Source organism: Alligator sinensis, unplaced genomic scaffold (assembly GCF_000455745.1).
Source record: "Alligator sinensis unplaced genomic scaffold, ASM45574v1 scaffold428_1, whole genome shotgun sequence".
Taxonomy (NCBI): Eukaryota; Metazoa; Chordata; order Crocodylia; family Alligatoridae; genus Alligator; species Alligator sinensis.
Genome location: NW_005841919.1, coordinates 1,771,818 through 1,786,789, shown reverse-complemented (window position 1 = coordinate 1,786,789; position 14,972 = coordinate 1,771,818). Strand labels below are relative to the sequence as shown.

General features: G+C 43.1%; 1 protein-coding gene across 4 annotated transcripts in view; it reads left to right on the top strand.

Moving 5' to 3' along the window:
• COL15A1 (collagen type XV alpha 1 chain) overlaps positions 1–14,972 on the top strand; it is a 337,165-nt gene that overhangs the window by 185,181 nt on the left and 137,012 nt on the right. For all 4 annotated transcript variants that reach the window (XM_006018966.2, XM_025198310.1, XM_025198313.1 and 1 more), the window contains 4 exons: positions 644–762; positions 6,558–6,695; positions 7,312–7,338; positions 11,727–11,789. In XM_006018966.2, the coding sequence (XP_006019028.1) occupies positions 644–762; positions 6,558–6,695; positions 7,312–7,338; positions 11,727–11,789 (347 nt within the window). The remainder of the gene's footprint in view (positions 1–643; positions 763–6,557; positions 6,696–7,311; positions 7,339–11,726; positions 11,790–14,972) is intronic.

Here is a 14,972-nt window from a genome sequence, read left to right as displayed (position 1 = left end):
GAAGAAAAAGGGGGGGGGGGGGGGGGGGAGGTGTATCTGAGCTACTGAATCCTCCCCCTTAGATCTACCCCAGCAGAACGAGAAATAAAGAGGAACCCAATCCTTCTGTAGCAAGAAAACAGCTGCATAACAGCAATAACTAGTGACCAGGTGAGTAATAGGGGGAGTAAGATCCAAGGGTTGAAGCATCTCCTTCACCTCAGCTTGCTGCACACATCTTATTTTTAACCAGTATGGTGGAAAATAAGGTGAGAAGATGATGCAAGATTATTTAGTTCACTTTTTATGTTCCTCATCTCCACAGTACTTCCCTGTCTACACGTCTCTTTCCACTTTTCCCTTTTCTCTTTCTCCTCTATTTCCCCTCTCCCCCACTTCTTTTCTACCTTTCAATGTTTTTAGAATGACTATTTTTATTTAATTCTAACCTTCTCTCTTTCACAGTACAGAGGGTTTTTTTCTTTCCTTTTGCTTCTGCCTTGAGTTTGCCCTTATTTCCTGCTGTCTTCCTGTTCGTATATTCTTTGTCCAGTACCAGGTATTTTCATTCCTATCCTGTATCTGTATGCTCTCGCTCTTTCCTGAAAAATGTCCATAGTGTGTTCTCTCTTTCACACGTTCTTATAATTATGATTTTATTTAGGTTCAGATGATGAAGGAAATGATCAACATGAAAATGAAGCTACCATTGATACTCAGGAAATCTTAAAGCCAGAAGTTGGTTCTGGAGCTCATATTTTGCAAGAAGCGAGCAGAGAAAAGGTCAGTGTAGCTGCTTTATGATTTAGTTTCTCATTTTGGCACCAGCTCAGGAAAAGACTTACCCATATAACTAAGTGCTTTCATGAGTTGGTACTTACATTCTTTCCAGTTTACTAAATCTTTTTTTGATGTCCTTTTATTTATATACGTAATTGAAATGTCCTCTAATAGCAACAATGGATACAAGCCCATTCAAATCATAGGAAGGTTTAAATCTAGATCCAAAATTTTCAGTTCATATTGGGTTTGCAGTATTTGTTAATAGATGGGAAAGCCATATAGTCAATTTGGATTATTGATAGTTTTGATTAAAGGAAGAAATGCGGGTGGCGGGGAAGGACCAACATAAGGCTATGCATAAGTGTAACTTGTGAAGTACTTTAAATGCCACTACACTCTGAGGTGCTTAAAAAATTCAGAGTTTCAGCTGCAGACAGATATAGGGCCCCAAGTGTGCCCTGAAGCTGGAGTGCTTTAAAATCACTGAAACACTATGCAGTAGCATGCTGTCCAGTCAGGACATGCAACGGAGGGCTGCACAGTCTTGAGAATGCTCCTCCCTCCCCACACTGGGAGCACTGTGGGATGCCAGAGGACCTACCGACCCCTTGTCACATTCCATAGAAGTAGCTGTGTCATCCAGGGTTATTTTTGGAGTACCTGGGTTATTTGTATAAAGCTGTATAAGGTGTGTGCATCTGTCTGCTCACCCTAGGGCTAAGACCAAAACAGGAGCGTCTAAAGCAGTGATTCTCAACCAGGACACCACAGCATCATGGGGTACTGTGAGATACTTTTAAGGGTACCATAGGGGTACCCTTACAATATTTGGTGTGAAAACACATACACTTGATTCAAAAAATGAATGCAGAAATTTCAAATAGGAATCCACAGTGTCAAAAACATTCTGACCTGCTGTGGTCTTTCTGAGATCTTTGCAACAGAATTGGCCTATTATTTTTGCATAGTCAACAAACAAGTGGAAGCTAAGAGCTGGCATTTTCCAAGCAGTGCCTTGAATACGAAAAGGTTGAGAACCATTGCCATAGAATGGTGCTTTTTCTTTAAAGGCCATCTTGAGTTAGCTCACAAAGTATAGTATACAGATAAAGATCCTGTTTAACATGTAGCTGTGTTAAGTGATAGAAGATGGACTCAAACTGCATTATCAAAGCCAAGCCTCTTTTGAGGAGTACAGATCTGAAATGTATGTCTCTTTAGAACTGTGAACATATTACCATCTTCCAGCATCTGTGCCATAACCTTTTGTTTTAAACTGCTGAAATTGCTGGGAGAGGTGGCAAAAAGCTTACATGGATTTGAAAGCCACTTGTGTTGTTCCCAGTATACTTTACTATGTTATGATGTTTTTCATGATGTTTAAAAAAGGATACACCCATTTCATTCAGTAACTACCAACAGCACATCTGAAATTTCTTGGCTAGTTTAAGCAAGGGATCCCCTTAAATGTACTCGCACAAACAAATGATCATCCACAGCAGCTTAATGCTCAAAAGTGGAGGGGTTGGGCTAATAGAAATCAATTGGTATTTGGCCTGAGTACGAACAGCAGATGCCAACCCTGGATGCTTTCCTAAGAAGTGCCTAGTGCAGGTTAACAAATGTATATTATTCATTAATATATTGCTGACCTCTAAGAAATTAAAAAATAGCAACATTAAATTAAAAGAAATCCACTGACTGGTAAATGGCAACCTTCTTGGCAATCACAACACAAAGGCTAAGTCTTGATTGGGCACAGTGGTTTTGTTTTGTTTTTTACCACAAGACAGCATGCTCCTTCCACTCTAGGCCAAGAGCGAGGCATGCCAGTAAGACACCGTGGGGAAGCTTGTCACTGTTGTTGCAACTGCTTGGATAAATACAGTTTATGCCCAGCCATCAGCTTCATGCATGGGCATTACATTCAGTTTAAAAAATGGCAGCTAAAAATAAGGAGTATCTGAAGACTGCCCAATTTACATATCTCAGCTGAACTTCAAAAAAGAACAATGTGTTCCGTATGGGAGTCCGCCAATATGACATGGGGAATTGTGCATTTTCAGAAAATTAGATGCTAGAGAAAATTAGATTATTTCTATGTACCAGCATCAATTATCCTGGACATTGGCTAGTGCTTCCTTGATGATACAACAAAGCGCTTGGAATAATTTAATCAGGAATTAAGTTAATGACATCATGTCAGTGCCTAGGCCAGTATCCATAAATCCTTTATAAAGCACAGAGGCTAATCAGGCACTTAAAATTCATTTTTTTCAATCAGACTGCATTTGGCAAAAATGATCCTCTTTGCGCCTGCCCAGGAGCAGGAGGGGGAGGGGAAAGGACTTTTCCCTCACTGCCATACAGCTCACATGGGGCTAGGAGCAGTGTCAGGTTTTATGATCTCTTGAGCAGAACGACTGCTTCAGTCTAATGCCCCTGCCACTGCCAACTACCACAAAGGGACAGACCTACTGTTATGTAGAGCAAAGCTGATCCCACATGGTGGGGAGGGACACATTTTATGGGGGTATTGCAGCTCTGTGATTACCTAAAGCCTTGCTAAATATAGTGCCTAATGAAGTATGTGGTCTTAAATGTAACACAGCATTGAATATTAAATTAGGTGTCTTGACCTACTACCCCATAAATGAGTGGACTATTTCAGCCTCTATTGAGGTGAGCCAAATAACTGCAAATCCTAAATGGTATGCTGCCAGAGTTTCAAATAGTATTAGCAATTTTATTAATCACCATACCCTCATCCAGAAGTACTCAGGATTACCTATCCACTAACTTAATGCTGTCCCTCCCCATGTCCTTACCTGTGTATCTTTTAGACTAAGCACTACTCTTCATTCTTACTTCACTCTGTTATGGTTTGAAATTGCAGTACAACGTACACTGAGCTCACTTACCAACAAATGCAGAGTTCAGGAGGATGGCTATGATGTGATATGATATATTTCAGTTAGCAATGTATTGCTGCCTTTTACCTGCTCTTTCTGTCAGTCCTAGTGCTGATAGTGGCGGGTTGTAATGAATGGTGACAGGGTAGTTTAGAGATTGGTCATGGCAGTTAGACACAGGGATTCATTTAAGCTTTAAGATTTCATTTAAGAATTTACATAGGATTACTTACAATTTTTACTTCTTATGACTCAAGCAGTGTGTAGAGCCATTAATCTATACATGTTGAGTGCTTGTACACACAAAGGGGGTTTAATTCTCCCTAAATTGAAATGGTGTTTTTTTTTTAAACTCGCCATTTCCACTGTTTCAATGTAGGGAGCACTAAACCCCCGTTGCATGTACACAGATGATGGGGCCCAATCCTTCTCGTTCCCCCCCTCCCCCCGTTTACCTGCCCCTCCTGCAGTAGAGGGATGGGGTGATAAGCTGAGCTGTGTGGGGCCCAGTGCTTCCCTCTGCGGCAGCAGCGTCCCCCAGATGGCACCTGCCCACTAGCACCCAGCCCAAACAGTCCTGGGGGACACTGCCACCACAGAGAGAAGCACCAGGCCCCATGGAGCTCAGGGACTGCATGACCTGGCAGCAGCTCATGTAGGCAGGCTTGACTGGGTGGTGGGGGGAAGCAGTAAGGAGCCTGATTTTTCTTCTCCCAGAGCCTGCCTGCCTGAGCTGCGTGGGGCCCAGTGCTTCCTTCCGCAGGGCCGGCGCCCCGCCACTCCGGGAACACCTGGGCTGGGTGCCAATGGGCAGGTGCCGCTTGGAGGGTGCTGCCACCATGGAGGGAAGGACCGCGGTCCCCCACAGCTCAGGGGCCACTTGGCCCACTAGCAGTTCTCTGCCCTGCCCCTCGCCCCACCTTAGGAAAAGCAGGTAGGCTCCAGTGCCCCATGCACCATCCCTGCCACCTTTCCGCCACCTGGGGCCACCTGGGAGTGGCTGGCTTGTCCCTGGGGCAGAGCAGCAAGATGGCAGGATGGCAGCTGGGTGTGCTGGCAGCAGCAGAAGGCAGCGGGGACGGTGCACAGGGCATTGGAAGCCCGCCAGGCCTGAGCTTCCCTGAGCACGTTACTTTCCAGCGCCCTGTGCACCATTGCACTTTGTTAGGTAGCAAACTAAAACACCTCGGAGGGGTTTTACCTTGCTACGTTACAAAGTCATTTAAAGCGGAATGCGTTGCCAAGTGTGTCAGTAGCAATGCTATTGAAGTGGTGGAAAAGAGCATTTAAGCCACTTTAAAGGCCAATTTTGTTGTGTGTACAAAGGCCCGTTAAGGCCAGAAGGAACCATCTTGTCCTTCTACATAGGATAAGCCAAATAACCTCACACACAATCTCTGCATCAAGTCTGTTATTTCTATTTAAGCTATATCATATCTCTTAAAAAGGTATTTAGTCTTAATTTAAAGGCTTACTGGTATAGTTTCTTAAATCTGTCAACATAAGACTTTTTTCCCAGACTTAGAATAATTTTTGCAGATGTTTTTGAACACTTTCCCAATTTTCTTCTTCTTTGATGTGTGAACACAAAAGTGGACATAGTATGCCAGCAATGGTCTCACTATTGTCATCTACAGAGATAATACCACTTCCCTATTCCTGCTTGATATGCCCCTATTTACAGATTCAAGGACTGTTAGCTACAATATCATACTAGGAACTCATGTTGAACTCTTACATACCATGGACAGAATTTTGTTTCACTGTGCAAGTGTCACTTGTGCAGTTTTTAGCCATCTAGGTCAGTTGTGCCTAACCTTCTGGGCACATGGGCCAGATGTGTGATGTGGTGCCAGACCACAGGCTGGATCTGTGTGTTGAGATAATGTGCAGGGTAAGTCCATGGGTTCAGTCCGGTGTGCTGGCCTGACTACATGTGCTGGCTCAACAACATGTATGTCTTGATCTCGCATATGAGATCCAGCATGCTGCATGCTAGGTCTGGCCACATGCCAGCCTGACCCCTGTGCACCAGCACTACTTTATAGCAGTGCAATCTAGTACACAGAGCAATGTAATCTGGCGTACAGAGGACTCCCCACAGGTCCAGAAATTTGGCATTGGGGAGCTTCAATGAACCATGCCACTGCTCTCCTCACCCCAAGTTTTTGGACCTGTGGCAAGACCCATGGGTGAGATGACATGACTTCATGTGCTAGAGGTTGAGCACCTCTGATCTAAGTCATGCAAAGAAACTCTATTTTGCCTTGTGTAATGGCTGAGCCATGCTTATCCACTAAAATGACTTAAGTGGCTGTTTTCACCATACGCAAATCAGTCTTTCCCTTCTAAGAGGATTTAAACTCTAATATCCTACATCACAGGACAGCAGCCAAATCACCCTAATGACAAACCAGGTGGAACTGAAAGCCCCATCTTGTAGAGGCTAGGCTACTGGGCAGCCACGAAAGCAAGCATCCTGAGGACTGCAGGAGAGTGGGTTGGAAGGAACTTAATTCTCTGGCTCAAAGTAATGGATGCTGCTGTAGGTAGCAGGGAGGGAGGAGACCCTTGCTTTCACTGGTTTTTATGCAGAATCATTAGAAAAACTACATAAACAGCATTTGGACAGAGATCAGTCTTCTTTACCTGCTAGAAACTCCCTCTGTCAGGCTGGGATAGAATAAAATGTTCTCCACTGTTGTATCTCTCCTCATGTCACACCTCTCCTGTGACCCTTCTCCCCACACACCCAAGATGGGCATTAAGGCTAACCAGTAGTAGGTTTGCACAGCAATTACTATAGCAATGTAGATGTTAAAAAAGTAATAATAATAGGGGAAGGTAATAAAGCATATAATTGTATCTTTTATCTTTTTTTAGGGTCAAAAAGGTGAGAAAGGTCAAAAAGGAGTTCAAGGCCCCGCAGGGTCCCCAGGAAAGTCAAGACTGAAAGAAATGCAGACAGGGATTCAAGGACCTCCTGGACTCCCAGGCAAACCTGGGCAAGATGGCCAACCTGTAAGTACTGCATCTTGGTTGAAGCAAATCATGTCATTTAGAAAAGCCAATATCTGTTCCTCACATACAGATGAAGGGCTAATCCTTCACTACCCTGCACACTGTGCAGTGCCAGTGCAGGTTTCTAACCTTGGCAAAGTGGGTGTCTAACCTTACCAGATCAGAATAGTAGCCTTTCATGCTCTTAGCACAACACAGACAAATACACAAAATGCCCAGCCACAGAGAATAGGGCCAAAAGGGTATACAACATACAAAACTGCTGCTGTGTTTGCCAACTTCCCAGCAGCAGCAGTTACCATTTTAAGAAACACTGGATGGCAGCTTTTGAAGTTACAGGGATTTATACAATGTGAATTTTTGGTTCACATAATATGTTATAGATTGGTCTTCCCTTTGTGATCATAAATACAGCATGGCCCCAGTTAAATGTAAATACATTGTGTTACATGATAGTGCAACACATGCATCCATTACATGATAATGGAACATCATTCCATTTTGGTATTTTCTCACAGCATAAATTGGCCATCAAGATGTAGTTAATTATTTTCATCTCATTTTTCTACTTTGTATATGTTCTGTTCTCCTTTCTAAAATAGTTGTTGTCTTTCAGGGCATCCCTGGTAAAGATGGATTGCCTGTAAGTACCTTTATCATGTATATTTTTAGTTCACTGGAAAAAAACAACTTTAATACATCTTTGCCTGACACTCAGCTAAGTTTAAATTTAAGATTTACAGTGCTTTTTTCAGAAGCCTTTTTTTGGTGTCTTAACACCTGCAATAGGCTTTAAAAGAAAGGAAGAAGTCTCTAAGGTTTCAAAATACATCAAAAAGAGTCCGTTTCAGCATAGCAGTTTAGGCAGATTTAAAAAAAAAACCATGTGGCCTTATTTATTTTGTTTTAAGCCTGCTGTACAAGGTTGGCAAGTAATGTAAGTTAATCTTTCCATTTTGCTAGTGACTGTCAACATTTCCATCTTGATAGGTAACATTGCTACCTAAACAAAGGGATGTTCTGAAACCCCAGTTTCACAGCTGCTCTTTCAATTCCTCCCTCCCAGATCTCAATGAGGTCTGAGCTTCTAGGATCAGATGGAGATAGAGATGTGGGGCTCCTAAGCTGATTCACCCTGGCAGTCTGAGGAGGTGGGCTCATTGTGCTCCAATCCAAACTTTATCATCTTTTTCCGGGGGAGGAAGCCAGAGGGGTCCTTCAGAGAGCAATCTACAAAGAGTCAAGGTCTAATAGGAAGTTTCTGTTTATTAAGGAAACTCCAAGAAGGGGATGAACTTGAGTCCTTTCCAGTGTATGCAGGGTGGGAGTGCATGCCACTACCCAGAACTACTGTACTCACTGACCTCCCAGTCACTGCTACTTCCCTGTCTCGTTTCTCAACTCATCAAGTATTCTTCCATAGCTTCCTGCTGCTCCTCCTTCACAGTGCTCTCCATTCTTGGCTCTAATCTATTAACAGACCTGCAGGATTAGCCTCCCTCCTTGCCCACAGTTACTCAATCCCTACTTATTTCCACTTCAGTGTCCATATTCTCCATCATGTCCCTCCCCCCCTTCCCTTCCCCAAGCCTACAGCCACCCCCACCCACTTCCACATTATATTGTCCCCATGCCCCTCTTGTCTGCTATTATTCATCATGATCCTACTGCATTTTCAGGTATTCTCCAACTTCTTTTTCCTTCCCCTTCAGTTTGCCCAGCCTTACCCCAATCAGGTACCCCCACCTTCCTTCCCATGGGCCACATTTTACCAAATCCTGCAGCCCAGTGTTCCCATTCTCCTCTTACTTGTGATGACATTTGTCATTTGCAATGCACAAGGGCAAAACCTCTTCCACCTACCAAATCCTAACTTATTTCCTGTGTACCACCCAGCTGCCATAATTTCCTGATTCTTCCCTGTTATGAAAATCCAAATGCTGCAACCTTCATTATGAATAGCCTTACTCATTAAGACGTCTTAAACATGGCTGCTAAAACCATCCTATCTGTTCCTGCTCTCCTCAGGTACCCCTAAAGCAAGAGTCACATTGTTATGGTAATTAAAAGTAATCCAGTAGTGAAGGGGTTAATTATTTAGCCCAACAGGTGCACAAGTGATCGATTTATCTGAAAGTCTATGTACATACTTTTTGTGCAGAAAAATCTAGCTATTGCTGCATAAATTTAGCGCAAATTAAGGAGAAATCATTTCATACAAAAGCTAGGAGAGAATTTATTGTTTTCAGCTTTGTACAGAGTTCTCTGGCTCTAGCACTCTAATTGTGAGCAGAGCATTTTAAAACAGAAAACAGTGAAATAAACATAATGTGGGAATTTATTCAAACATACAAAGCTGTTTCTTCCAAAGCAATTATGAATTTTAATTCTTCTTAACTTGTGGTCATACTTGTTTTGCCTTTTGCAGTTCTATGTAATGCAAAGAGTCCTATTTCCTTCCCCAGAAATTTTGCTGCAGCCCTAGTTTTGTTCCAAAACCTTCCATTCTACAAGCATTTAACCATGTGTTTTATTGTGATTAGGAATCATACTGAAGCAGTGGGACTACTCCAGATTTAAGGACATAGCTTAACTGTTTGCATGAATAAAGATTTAGGACTAGGTAAAGTCATCATGGGATCAAATGCCCTTGGGGCAGCCGCACCCCTCGGCTGCCAGGATCCAGCTGGGTCCCGGGACCCAGCATCTGCAGCTGCGGGACTGTGGGTCTCTATGCTGCTATCCCAGTGTCAACTACTTTCTGGGGCTGAGAGTCCCCTCAGTTGTTGGACTCCCAGCCCATGCTGGGCATAGTTAGCTGCTCTGTTAGCTGACAGGGCTCCCAGCCTCAGAGAAGACCCTGCTACACCTGCAGATTAAAGCTTAATAGCAACCAGTTATAAAGGTAGTACACATTTTTGAGGTCTAACTTTATAGATGGTTGGAGCATTTTATGGCATGATAGTTACTTTGCACACATAGCTAGCCTTAAGGAAATTGTGTAGTTAACCAGTTATACTGTAACATATACTGTACATCAAGGGCTCAGTGAACAACTGTTTACCAGGGCACCCTTGGGGAAAGCTAGGAGTAATGGTGACAAACTCCTGGAAGACCGTTTCAGGCTCCACATTGGGAAAAACGATTTCACAACTAGGGTGTCCAGACTGTTGAATAAGCTCCCTCCAGAGGTGGTGCAATCGCCTACCCTGGAAATCTTCAAGAGGAGACTGGATGGTCACCTTGCTGGGGTCACCTGACCTCAGTTGTCTTTCCTGCTTGTGGTCTTGTGCAGGGGGCTGGACCTGATGATCTTCCAAGGTCCCTTCCAGCCTTACAACCTATGAATCTATGAATATAGAGGAGGCCTAAACGTGATTCTGTTCCACTCTTAAATTCTGAAAAATACATTAATTCATAGACTTTTGTAACACAGTGACCCTTAAGATTGAGTCACAAAAACTAGTGAAGAGGAAGAGGATGACCTGCTTACATCTTGTATTAACAGTTTTTTCAGGGACTCAAGCAAGATTGAACAGGAGAGCACTTAGGCAACTAAGTTCACTTAAGTGCCTAATAGGTGGAATAGAATCTAGCCCTTAATATGTAAAAAACAGTTTGTCATAAGCATAGATTATTCCCTAAGATAAATCACTAATAAACTGAACTCCTGCATGTATACCTTTGATTCACATTGAATCTTTATCATGGGTCTTTAAACTTAGCACAGGGCTATTACTTTAAAACAGAGGCAGTGGAGACAGTAAATATGTAAAATTATCCAGAAAAAAAACCCCATGAATGAAAATAAATTTGCACTTAATTTTTTCTTCATTACTTTATCCAGCAGTATTAAAATCACTTGAAACTTTGCTATTGACCTCAATAAACATGCGGTCAAACCCGATATAAAAAACAGCGCAGTAAAAGGCTGAACTACCACACTCACTGGGACTGAGCTCAGAGCAGTTAGGAAAACATATGGTTGATCAGTAACTTCCCAAAACATGGCTCATTCACCAATACCACATGAGGACCTGTAATAAAACATAGTCCTGCATTTGTACAAATTACATTAAATCAGTAGAAAACAAGCAATAACAATCAAATAACTTGTACTGTATATTTTTTTTTATTTACGTGACTTGAAATATAGTATAACAAAAAGACCTTGTACTTTAAAGTACTTTGTTTACAAGGTTACTGTACTATGAACTGAAATTTGTTGGTTGTAATTCAATATTGATAGGGTTGGAAATGGGAATAACAAAGTTTTAAAGGAGCTGCTAATCATTTTTTGTTTAATGGCACATCACATGATGTGTGGCATTGTGTGGTTGATTGGACATAGTCATTGGGCATTCTGCTGCATACGCATACTGTATGAGAGAGAACACGTCTTTTGGTAGGAACGTTATTTGGGGCTTGGGAGTTCAGATTCATGGGTACTCTGTTGAAAAGAAAATTGGGGCCTAATACTGAAACGTACTAAGCATTTTCTGTGCAATACTAAATGTCTTGAACACCCATAGCACTTAATGTGAATTGAGTGTACTCAGCACAAGGCTAGACTGGCACTCTAGGAATGTCAGTTGGACTTGAGTGTATTCATCACCTCTCACTGAGACATCCTTCATGATCTGTTTATTCCCTGGTCAGCAGCATATCACAGAAATATCTGAGCATCTTCTTCTTTATTGCCCATTACCTTGTATGAAATTGAGAGTGGAGATCTTCCCAGTGTCCACTTTTGATAGCTTAGAAAGGAATAATTTAGGTGAAGCAAAGGTCAAGTTCCGGCTTGCAGTTTATCTGCTAGTACTGCATTGTGAAAATGTGCAATAGAGAGAGAACTAAACTCTCTACATGAATAAAAAAAATTAATCAGGTGAGTATTTCTCCTGCTTCAGCTTCCTCCTGAACAGAATAGAGTAGCTTTCTTCTGGAAAACTTTTAGTTCCAAAGTATGCATCATTTATGGGAACACTATTTTAATGATAAGAAAATATTTAATCAAAAATGTATTTTTAGGGTAAAAGAGGACTTCAAGGAGTGCCTGGGATGAAAGGAGAGATGGGCATGAAAGGACAAAAGGTAGGTATCCTGTCAGTATCTAAAAAGCAACCTGATTAGATGTCATTCCTGTTTTGTTTTGTACTGATTTGAGTAAGTTCCTAAGGAGAATAAGGGGACCACAAAAATAACTTCAGCACCCTACTTGCTGGACACCTGTGCAAACCAGTCACAAAAGACCCCACAGGGTTTGCAGGAAGTAGATTATTTTGCTCATAAAAAGAACAAGGTTAAATCCTATTTCGTTTTACATTCTTAAATGGCACATACACAACGGCAAAACTGCAGTTTTTGGCCTCCTCTCCAGTCCTCCTCCTGAAGCTGGCACACTGCAGCTTGTTTTTAATAGTCATTGGATAAAATGAATGAAAAGTAGTGGGGAAGTTTCCACTCCTTTGGGAGCAAAGTTTCAGGACAACAGCCACCTCACTAAACCACACACCTTCTCACTTATTTGCTTCATCCTGGCCCCACATTCTTCCACTTCTGGCTGCCAGCTGGGGTCAGCTGGAGAAGTGTCTGATTAATGCCTAACCCATGGTTAATAGATTTTTTCTGGGAAGGAGGAGGTGATGGGTCAAACTCCCCGTGGCTGAGGGGGCTTGGGACCTGGAACTCCTGCTCCCTGGTCAAGTGTCCTAATCATTAGGCTGTTGGTGTCAGGACCCATATGTTTCAAACCTGGACCATCTGCATAGACAGTACCACCAGGCAACAGGCCAAATAACAGCCCCAGCTTAGCCTTGGCCCTCCTTTGAGATGTCCAGTGGGGGATCAGGTGACTTGGGTGAACCAGCTCCTCATGGAAAGGCTATAAAACCTTCCCGTTTCCTGTAGGGCCCTTTCTCAGCAATACCATTGTTGAATGTTGCTGCCTTGGACCCTCATCCTTGTTCCTGTCTTGGACCTCCTGCCCTTAATCAACTGCTGTCCTGTCCACAACTTTGTCTTGACCATTGGCTTGTCACTCTGGCACCTGGGTGCATACCTGGCTTTGACCATGGCTACCTGGCTTCTGATAAACCCCCTGATTTTGGTCCTAGTGTCTTAGGCCCTGCTTGTTGTTCTTGATTTCCTGTTCCCTGGGTTCTGCTTCCTCTGTTCCTGGCTGTCTTGTTCCTGGCTGTTGACCTCTCTGCTCAAAACTGTCTTGTCAGCTCCTGTACTAGCTGAGTGACTACTTGCATTCCAGGTGCAGGCTTGACATGTAGGCTAAAGGATGGGTACAGTCCAGCTTCTCAGTCATTTCCTCAGTTATTTTGTACACATTCCAATCTTCCATGGCTCTATGAAAGTACTGTTGGAGTTCATAGAGTTCCTACCACCAAGATAGCAGCAGTATTACCAAGTTTCATCAGTTACCATTGACCAGAGAAGAAGAAAGTCAAGGAAAAGCATGCTGGGCATTCCTTGGCATCTCATCAATCCACTCTGTTGCTAATATTCCCAGTCCAGGTTTCTCCTGGGTGGAGTAAATTAGAATCACTGGCACATACCCTGTCCTCACCTTGGACACTGCCATCTTCTCAACCAGCTTCCACATCTGTTGTGGTGCTAAGGGGTATCATCATGCCCTGGATATTGGAATTAAACCCTGCTACCCAGCCTCATATTCTTTAGCTCTGATGTTCCAAATTCCTCTAGGGCATGGATGCCCAACCTGCAACACAGCATGAGTGCTGCAAGTGGCACAGACAGCCTCTGGATGTAGCACAGGGTAGAATAGGGAGGAGATGAACAGAACAGCAGCAACAGGGCAGGAAGCAGAAAAGAAAACAACAAATCAGGCTGGGAAAAGAGATCAGTTTGGCACTTGGTGACGGTGCAGAGCTAATTCGAAGCATGCCTGTGATTGGCCCTCACTGCTCTAGAGCAATTGCAAGTGCCCCCTGAAGACAAAGAGGACTCTCCAGATCCAGGTTCAAGACTGGGTAATTTGTAGGAGAATAATCTTTCCTTCACTTGATTAGTCTCTATTATATCATTACCCCAAGTGCTACGTGAATTTAGTGGCTTTAAGCACATAATGTGGTAGACATCTGATGTTTTCTCATCCAGCAGTCTTCAGATTCCTCAAAGATCCGATTAAAGTGCTTCCCTTGGTGATAGACTTGCTTCCTCAACAGGACCTGAATTTTGTTCTCAGGATTCCCATGGTTCTGTTAGGCCAGGCCACTCTTGGCCTGCTATCTGGTACCATGTAAATCAATACAACCTATTCCATGGTCAGGTTGTCAGCAACTAAACCAGCGCTCCCGCCTGAGCTAGCCTGGGTGAGGAGGGTGTGTAGACACCCACCAGGACTAAAAATGACCTGTCAAAGGGCAGATGAGCTCCCTGTAAGCCAACGGCCATTCATACCTGGAGAAGAGATGGGAGCTACCAGGTCACTTTGCCCAAAGAATCACCAATGATGCACCAGCATCTAAAGTGCCCCAATGGCTGCGGTGGCCTTGGGATAAACCCACCCCCCCCTCCCATCAGGCCACTGTCTAAACCTATGGCAATGTGTTCTTTCTCCACCTCTCCATGAACAGTGTTCCTGGTGATGGTTACTTTAACAAGGAGGGTGGGTGATATTCAAGCCCTCTTGGAGTATTCTTTGTATATACTTATACAGATAAAGTATTCTTGAGGACTCACCCTAAGTTCCTAACTAAGATAGTCACTGATTTCCACCTTAGTGAGCACATCAACTTCCTAGTGTCCTTCCCAAAACCTTATTTCTCCCTTGACATGAAAAAGCTCTGTCCTTCTACCTAAACAAAATTAAACCTTTCAGAAAATTGCCCCCACCATCTGTTTGCTTAGTTGAGAGATATATGGGTGTAGAAGTATCAGTCCAAAGAATATCCAACTGGATATTGAATTGTGCTAAGCTCTGTTATGATACCTCTAAGGTAGAGCATTAGTCAGAGCTCATTCCACCAGATCCCAGGCTACTGCTATAGCCTCCCTACACAATGTCTCCACAAGTATTATTTGCCCGGAAGCTGCCTGGAGTCTTACCCAACACTGTGACATTCCAGAAGCATGCCCAGCAGACCCATTATTACCTGCAGGTCTGAGGGTATGGCTTTAGAGTTGCACACAGTGTAGACAAGTATATGGACAATCATTCCAGGAGAAAGAGAGGTCAGTTCATTACCAGTAATGAGAATTTTTTAGAATTGTCCATACTCGCATCCATATCACCTCCTCTTT